We start from the raw sequence: 10,000 nt of genomic DNA on the forward strand, positions 1-10,000 counted from the left end.
GGGGTGTGTGACTGTCTGTCCGTCTGTTTTTTTGTTTATCTGTCGAACTAGCCTTTTTAAAAACGAAGCAGGCGTCGAAAACAAAACATGAGATCCTTCGAAAACACCCAATATGAATATGATAACAAATAAACCATATATAACAAAACCAAAAAACGGAACAAATAAGGTTGTTTTCTAATAGACCTCACCGAAAGCTATCAGCCGACGATAGACTATTGTGGAATCCATCATCCACCAGCAAGAAATGGGTGTGGTCTCCGTTGAGCGCCACCTTGGCCAGCCGTCCCGAGGAGCGCGTGACGTCATAACTGTAAACAAAGGCACGGTTTTCATTTTTTTCTAAACTTTTGTAAAGGGATGAGGACTTGTGCGTTACTACTACCTTGGTTTAGTAGAAATGATCATATTCTTGGTGTTCAGCGTTATTGGCAGTTGATTTCATTATTGCATTTTATGTAAGCGTTTAGAATTCGGGAAAGTAACCCTGTGTGTGTGTGTGTGTGTGTGTGTGTGTGTGTTTGTGTGTGTGTGTGTGTGTGTGTGTGTGTGTGTGTGTGTGTGTGTGTGTGTGTGTGTGTGTGTGTGTGTGTGTGTGTGTGTGCGTGCGTGTGTGTGGCTTTCTGACTATAAATGTCTATAATATTATCATGATATGAGTAATGTTTATGATATTCACTTACAAATGTTTGTTTTCACTCTTTATCACATCCTCAGCATTAACAAGTGAATCCTTGTTTCTGCAGGACCCGTAGGATGCCACTCCTATACATTTGATATAAGGCATCAGGTGACCGTCCGTCTGAAACACAAATCAAGCAATACATTGTACAGCAGACATTAAACAGAAAAACAATCACAACCACAATAATTATTTGAGGAAAAGAGGAGCTCGTTTTGCTTACTTTGATTGTGGTCTGCATTTCGTTAACAGTCTGCCCCACCACCTTGGAGATTCCAGCGTCACTGCCGTCTGTCAGTAGCCAGGCGTTCGTGGATTCAACTGACTGGAAAAAGGTGCGTTCGTGGATGGTGGATTACACATTCATTTGTAAACAGCCGTGTTCTCAGCTCGTTCTTCGCAATTTGGTTCATCTTTATAGGCCATTTAAATTCGAATACATCGTTATCACCATTATCATTATGATTTTGCTCTTTATCATCATCAGTATTATCATTATCATCATTACCATCATCGTTATTATTATTATTATTATTATTATTATTATTATTATTATTATTATTATTATTATTATTATTATTATTATTATTATTGCTATTACTACTGATATCATCATTACTATTGTCATTACTGTAATTATCATTTTTATCAGCATAATCATAATATATATTATCATTGTTGTTATTATTATTGTCATTATTATTATCGCTTCTATTAGTATTATAATTATCAGTAGTAGCGGTAGTAGTAGTAATAGTATTGTTGTTGTGGCATTGTTGTTATCCTTATCATCATTACTATCATTGTCATTATCAATGCTACTATCATTACTATTAGAGTTATTGTTATCATTAGTAATGGTAACAGTAATAGTATAATTATTATTGTTTTATTTCTATAATTAATATTTTATTATTATCATCATTGTCATCATTACTATTATAATTATCATTACCATTATTGTTATTATCATCATCATTATCATTATCATCGGCGTCATCATCATCACCATCGCTATTACAATTATAACCATTATCATTATCAATATTATTCTCATTATTATTACTATCATTATTATTATCCTCATTATTATCATCATTATCACTATTAGCATCATTTTATTAGTGTTGTTGTTGCTTTGTTGTAGTTATTTTTTTACGTCACTCCTATTATCATTGTCATAACTTTATTACTACTAATGCCATATCATCATAATGCTACGTATCCTTTTGTGTTCATGACAAACATTTACAACAAAGAATCACTGAAAATAAAAGCCTTCACTTCGATTAAACCACCAAATCGACGTACCTATACATCACACAACAAGAATACACAACAGCTATTACATATGACAATGAGAATTCCCAAGTACTCGTATATGGCCATAAAGGTTTCCTTCTTAGCTCCCTCCCTCAAAACACACACCTGTACATCACACAGTAAGAATTAACAACGAAATCAAATCACAAACGACCGAGCATTCCCAAGCACTCACTCGTATAAGCCCGGTCATAAAGGTTTTCTTCTTGGCTCCCTCCAGGCTGAACCTCTCCTCGTCACCCGCAAAGGAGATAACCAGCTTCGGATGTTCGGGTTCCAGGAGGTTCCACGTCCCCACCATCAGCTGTAGGACGGAGGGGTCGCCTCTCGGACTGCGCCAGATTCTTGTTTCGTCCGAGAGTCTGATATAGTGAGCCACTTTGAAGAAGCCTGGTAGTGGGTGGCGATTCTTTAGTATCGTGTTGGCTTACTTGAACACATAAATTGATGAGAAGGATTGAATGATGACTGGATAACTAATAGATTAATAGATTTATTGGTAGGTTATTTAATTGACAGATAAGTGGATAGATAGATCGAAAGATACTTATAGATAGATTCACAGACAAGATACTGTCGATCTGATTACAAAGCCTAGCATGCCTCTTGCCTTTCGGATCCTGCTTGAAGAACAGCATCCCATAAGCATCGGTGGGGAATTCCTTGATATCTCTGTCCTGGTGCCATTTCCCGTCTTGCCTCGGCGTTTGTTTCTTGGGTTGTTGGAGATTCAGAACTGTAAAAGGCTTTGGAAAACAATGGTGGGTCGTATTTATGCTTCGTTGTTTTCTTTGAATAAGATTAGATTTTTAAATTAGATTATTTGTTCGTTTTTGCTATTTAGAGCCTGCACACTAAGTCAAGAATGCCATCTCTCTTTCGACGCCGTACCCTTCTCTGTCCCCGATGCTATGGCCGCTTCCACCAACTTTCCCTCGCCAAACTAATATCCCTCGATCTCTACTTCCTGTCTTTGCTGCTTATTCACGTTTACCTACTCCTTTATTCGCATGGATACTCTCCTCTCCCATTCCCCCATTCCTCCATGGTATATACCCCGTATTTGTTCCTGTTCCATTCAAATACCCCCTCCCTCCTGAAACCAGTGTCTTTACTGCAGAAATGTAGGTATTCATTTTCGCCTTAAAAACACGTACTCACTCCTTTCCTTATCTCTCACTATTTTTTACTGACTCCCGTAACTCGACCAACCTCCTTGTTTGTAAGTTTCAAGACTGATTGTTCTACTTGTCTACACGCCATAAATCTATCAGATTTTGCTGGGCGCCTAGCACGCTCCGCCACTATGTCCACACCACATAAACCCCGCCTCTCACATATTCCAGCCATGGATTATTACCCCTACTTCAAGTCTTCGCACTAATAAATTACATGCTGTACAACTATCAATCTCTTTCTGGTCAGCTGGGAGACGGCTTTCACCCGCTTAAGTATTGGCCACACCTCCCAAGGACACTCCAATCTGATGTTACGCTCTGATCCGCCCCTATGGTCTCTATGTAATGTTCCTTATTCAGTTCCACATTCTATTGATCTTTCCACGCTTTACTGCTGTCCGTACCTCTGCTTTCCCTCACCTATCCTCCCTTCGCCGACCTCCCAACCTGTCGGACATCCTTACGGAATCCCACACTTTCTGCTTCGACAACCTGTTCTCCTTCCTCAGACGCAAACATATCCTTCACTTGTTCTAATTCCCCTTGCTTAATCCTACCTTAACCCATTCACTCATTGCCTTCTTTACCCATCTTTACCCTTTCTAAAACCACTCTAGCTATGTGGTGCAGCGATAATCTCTCCTAGCAATATTCCTGACCTGCGTTCAAATCCCTCGCCGCCAGTGGATGGTAACCCCGGCCATTCCTTGCACACAGGGGATTATTTAAAAGCAGAATGAAACAGTTTGTCACACCAAGAATATCCAATGTAACAAATGGAATAAAAGTAAATTACTAAATTATTAAAATGATCTAGAATGTTGACGTACGGGGACTGAGCAGTAATTCAACCCCCACTCTCCCTACCCTTCATAACCTTAGATGTCTTGCGCATCTATTTTTGCTTTTAACCATTAACAATTTACCATTTTTAGAGTAATCTGGGTGATTTTGGAATACTATCGTGGTATAATTGCCAGGTTATTTAGATGATGTTATTGATCTGTGGCTTTTCTTTAATCTGAGCGTCTGCCGTCTTTTCTTAACTTTGATTTATCAGTATTACCCTTCTTATCTGTAATAAGTCACCGCAAAATAGCATTCTCCACTTACGAACAAACTATATTAATGCGGTTGAGAAGACGATGAAGAAGAAAGAGAAAGAGAGGAAGAGGAAGAGGAAGAGGAGGAGGGAGACGAAGAAGAATTGAAGGAGGAAGACGAAGAAAAAAAAACAGGAGGAAGAAGACGAAGAAGAAGCGGAGGAGGAAGAAGAAGAAGAAAAGAAGTAGAGAAGGTATATGATGGAGAAATAGGAGAAGAAGAATAAAAAGGAGAACAAAAGGAAGAGATAAAAGAAGAAATAGAGGACAACTCGCCTCATGGACAGGAAGAGGAGGAAGACGAAGAAGAAGAAGGAGGACAAGGAGAGTAAGGAGAAGGACAAGGAGGAGAAGAAGAAGAAGAAGAAGAGGAGGAGGAAGAAAATTATAGAGAAGAAGAAGAAGAGGAGGAAAAGAAGAAGAAGACAACAATAACAAGCAAAAGAAGAAGAAAATGATGAAGAAGAAAAAGAAAAGACGAGAAGAATGGGAGGAGGAGGAAGAACAATTAAACAAGAACAAAATAGAAGAGGAGGAGGAAAAAAAAAACAAGAAAAAGAGGAAAAAAATAGAGGAGGAGGAAGATGAAGAAAAAGAGGGAGAAATAACTTAAAAGCCAACTCACCTCATGAAGCGCGAACCTCCTCGAGTGAAGCGGATGGAAGCCAGTGGAAGGGTTAACGTGTTCTCGTTCATAAAGGCCACAATAGCATACCTCAGGCTCGGACGGATTCGTTGGCGCTGGGACGTAACTGCAAGATTTCGTAACCCGTGTATTGGTTAGTGCTTTTTTTTCTAATTCATATTTGATTTATTGTAATTTCTATATCTAGGGTGTTTTTGTGCCCCTATATTGCTTGTTTTTAGATAGATATAGATAGATTTTTGTGTATGTATTGACTGTTTTTGCATTCCAGCTTTGTGTAGGGATGGATTCCGTAAATACGTATTGACTATATAGTGATTCATTTTGTACCTATATATATTGATTTAACGCCTACGTATTTTATCAATCTTACTCCCCTTTATTCCTGAATTGTGTACCTATAATATAGATTGATTTTGTGCCCATGTATCGATCAACTGTATTTACGTACTCCTCATTTTCCTAGACCAATCTATGGGATGATGCAGCCTTGTTAAAATATGACTATTGCAGATACAGAGCTGGTTAGGCGTTTATATGCAATACAGCGGATTTCTGTAATGTTATGTGTTGGCATATGAATACAAACACATTCACACACATATGTATTAAAAAGATACATATACATGTGTGTGTGTATGTATGATTGCGCATGTGCTTGTGTTTGTATCTAATTTTAATAACAAGCCATTCAAATATTCATGTGGGTAATAGACCCAAGTAAACAGTAAATACAAGAGAAAGCAATTATCTTAAATCATAAGACTAAACTACAGTGCCTCATAATGCCGCAAAAATCGCTGTGCGGATAATTGATCGCCAACACCTTTCTATATTTCAGCAGTGGAAGGTCTCTGAACCCAGGTATTGACAAGAATCCAGAAACATCCCCGTCTCTTTCTCAAATCAAATAGAGTGAATAGATAAGATTGATTATATTGACTAGGTTCTTTACTGGATGATATTTTAGCCGCGTATAGATAAGTGAATCTGAATCTAGACTAGTTTTTTTTTTTTTTTTTTTTTTTTTTAGAAAAGAATCGAATTAATTGTTTACTGCGAGCTGTTCACTTTTTCATTAATCTTCCTCAAATGAAAACGAAAATGAATGTCAACGTTATTTCATTCCTGAACATGATCAAGAAATCCTTTTAAAATCTTGTTTTATAATCGTTTTGCATTACATTAATACAAACCAGTAAAAGTATTAATCTAGAGAATCGTATGGATCTTTGGCTAATTTTGGTATTATTTTCTTGTTGTTAAACGTAAACCAAAAAAAAATAATTATTTCACAATTACTCTTAATTGCTAAAATGTATGGATTGCGATAAACCCATAATCTACATATCTAATTAAAGTAATTGCACATTTCCGGATAAAAAAAACTATTTCATGAAAGCTCTCTAAGATAAAATATTTTACGTAGGGGATCATAAATTCTCTCTATTACAAACACAAACCTTTTATCATCAGTCTCTTCTCGCTCCTCACCCTCTATACACCTTGTTTTATATGGGGACATTAGGGTTATGATTCACACCTATATAGATATAGTGTACATGTGGAAAGGATTTATGAAAGAAATATATATGTATGATACTAACTTTATACATTCTTTTCGATGAAATCTTGAATGGTAATCTTTTGACCTCCTTGCCGGACCAACGTTGGCGCCTCTGTTGGTTAGATAAAAAAGGATTTAGAAAAAATATATATCCTTTTTTTGTTTTATTATGATGATTATCCATATACTAAAAAATACAATTTTAGTAGTATGAGCATTATTATTACTATTAATATTGCTAGTACTGTTCCTATTAGTACACTCAGTATTTTCCACTTTATTTTGAAACATATTTACCAATACTGAAATCTATGAAAATATGTAAAACATGAATAGAATGCTTTTACTTACAGCCTCGCAGCCTGCCAGAACCAGTCCATGACTACCTCAATATTACAGCACGTAGGTCAAATTAACGTTCCATTCACTACGTCAATACCGCCATTTTGCAGGAATTAATTATTCGATTCCAAATGATCTGTGAAGAAAAAGATTAGTTTTTTTTCATATAAATTCATAAATCGTTTCAGTCTCCCAATCCATCATGTTGCAATGTTTCCGCCCTAGTTGCGAACAGAAGCAACATGTCCTAGATCAGGGTTGCGTGACAGTGAAAATCTGACACAAAGAATTGTACGTTGTCGGCCACTAGCTACGTAGGTGCTGTATCGATCGGTACCTGCTCTTAAAGGTCACTTCTAGGAACTCAGTGACTTTTATTTCGAGGAACTGGAGATGTTTTTTTGTTTTTTTAGCATTTCCTGAAAACGAGGAGGAATTTATATCCAAGAGTGTAGATGCAATGGAAAAATGCTACTATCGCTTTTAACAATACTTTTTGTTTGGCCTTTTTCATAACTGATTAATGCAATATCACAAATATAGAATTCAAACAAAAAGCACATTCGATGTCCTGACATTTAAACACTAGTATGTCAACAAAAATATACAACATTCTAGGATTTATATAACAATGAAATATATCCACACGAAATTATAAATAAAACTACACGCAGGGATAATGCAACAGATGAAGTTGAGAGTGAATTAAAACTCTTATGGAAAAATAAACGATTTACCCAAAAATAAAGGTTGCACACAAGCCTTATATAGAGTTAGATTCAGTTATTCTCATGGTGATCATGTTTATCATAACTATATGCATTACTTTTATTATCATTAATAATATCATCTTTATTACTATTATGCATTATACTCATAATTAGAATGATGATGGCATTTTCATCTTTATCTTATTATTAGTGGCACTACTGATGTTTATAATGATAACATTATTATTATTATCATTAATTATTGTATATTTTTACTATCATAACTACAGTCATTATTGGTAGCAGTATTGTATTTGTTTACTATCATCACTATTGTCAAGATTATTAGTACTACCATTATAAATATCGATATTATTATCGTTATTGTTGTTATTGGTATTTTAATCAGTGTTATAATTGTTTTATCATTATTGTTATTGTTACAATTATAATTGTTTTATCATTATTGTTTTATCATTATTGTTATTGTTACAATTCTAATTGTTTATCATTATTGTTATTGTTACAATTATAAGTGTTGTTATTGATATCATTACTATTATTATTATGATTATTATGATTATGATTATTATGATTATTATGATTATTATGATTATTACTATAATTTTTATCGCGATTATTGTTATTATTATAATCATTATTAATATAATTATTAGTTGTTGTATCATTATTATTAGTAGTAGTAGTAGTATCATTATTATTAGTAGTAGTATCATTATTAGCATTGATATTGTTTTTGCCATTATATTTATCCAGATTATCATTATCATTATTACCATTGTTATCATTTTCATTACCACCATTATTATTATTATTTTCATTATTATCATCTTTATTATCATAATCATCATTATAATTTTCAAGTTCATAATTAATATCATTGTTTCTTTTGTAATTATCAATATTGATGTTATGGCAGTGCTGTCTCTATCCCTCTGTTCCTCTGTTTGTTTGTCATTTTATCATTTTCTCGATTTAGTTACCTATATATGAAATTAGTTATCTACATGAAAAAATGTTTTTTTATGTATATATATTTATTTATATATGTTTATATATATTGAAGATTTACACACACGCGCGCGCGCACGCACAAACACACACACACACACACACACACACACACACATACACATATCAAGTTATCTATCTATTTATGATTTTATGTTCCCATATGCTTACTATTTAATTTACTTTGTTGTTTTATCTATGCATTAATCTCTATTCATTTTTAATAAAGAATGCATGTAGTTTTATCTATATATCTTTATATATACTTGTTTATCTATAGAACATATATACATTAATTCGTTTATTTATTTACATATATAAGTCTATCCATAAAGCGAGTTATTAATTCATGGTTTGTACATTGATTTTTTGCTGACTCACGGTTGCACTGATATAGTGATGACAGTCAGGTTTCAGATGTAACAGAGAGAGATTTGGTTTATATTTGTTTCATATAAAAGCAAGTATATACTTTCACTTTTCTGTCAAAAATGCTGAATATTAATCTTTGTTATAGGTACAAACCTTTGTCAAGATAATATTCACATTTTTGCTCACACACACACACACATATATTTATACATATATATACATATATATACATATGTATATACATACATATACATGTAAATACATATATAAACATATATAAATATATATATACATATATGTATATATATTTATATTTATGTATGTATATAAGTATATATATGTATATATATGTATGTATATGTATATATATGTATATATGTATATATATGATTTTATAAGTATATAATGTATATATAAGTATATATATGTATATATATGTATATATATGGTATATAGTATATATAAGTATATATATGTATATATATGTATATATATGTAATATATATGTATATGTATATATTATATGTATATATATGTATACATATATATACATATATATAACATATAAATACTTTATTATACATATAATATATACAATATATACATATATACATATATACTATATACATATAATATAACATATATATCATATATATACATATATATACATATATATACATAATATACATATATATAATAATACATATATATACATAATATATATATATATACTATATACTACTAATATATCAATATATACATATATATACATATATATACATATTATATATACATATATAATATATATTATATATATACATATATATAATATATATATACATATATATACATATATATACTATATATATACATATTACATATATATACATATATATATATATATACATATAACATATTATACATATATATACATATATATACATATATATACTATATATATACATATTAATATATATATACATATATATATATACATATATATACATATATATACATATAATACATATATAATACATATACATAT

At 32.4% G+C, this 10,000-nt stretch overlaps 1 protein-coding gene across 1 annotated transcript in view; it reads right to left on the reverse strand.

Annotated features, from left to right (window-relative positions):
* The window catches only part of LOC125044039 (transient receptor potential cation channel subfamily M member 1-like), a 31,388-nt gene that overhangs the window by 17,066 nt on the left and 4,322 nt on the right, over positions 1-10,000 (reverse strand). The window contains exons 2-9 of the mRNA XM_047640483.1: positions 6,851-6,977; positions 6,540-6,611; positions 4,912-5,038; positions 2,616-2,751; positions 2,181-2,395; positions 906-1,007; positions 684-802; positions 192-311 (exon numbers count right to left, since the gene is read on the reverse strand). Coding sequence (XP_047496439.1) covers positions 192-311; positions 684-802; positions 906-1,007; positions 2,181-2,395; positions 2,616-2,751; positions 4,912-5,038; positions 6,540-6,611; positions 6,851-6,879 — 920 coding nt within the window. The 5' untranslated portion in view covers positions 6,880-6,977. The remainder of the gene's footprint in view (positions 1-191; positions 312-683; positions 803-905; positions 1,008-2,180; positions 2,396-2,615; positions 2,752-4,911; positions 5,039-6,539; positions 6,612-6,850; positions 6,978-10,000) is intronic.

Source organism: Penaeus chinensis, chromosome 35 (genome assembly GCF_019202785.1).
Source record: "Penaeus chinensis breed Huanghai No. 1 chromosome 35, ASM1920278v2, whole genome shotgun sequence".
In the NCBI taxonomy this organism is placed as follows: Eukaryota; Metazoa; Arthropoda; class Malacostraca; order Decapoda; family Penaeidae; genus Penaeus; species Penaeus chinensis.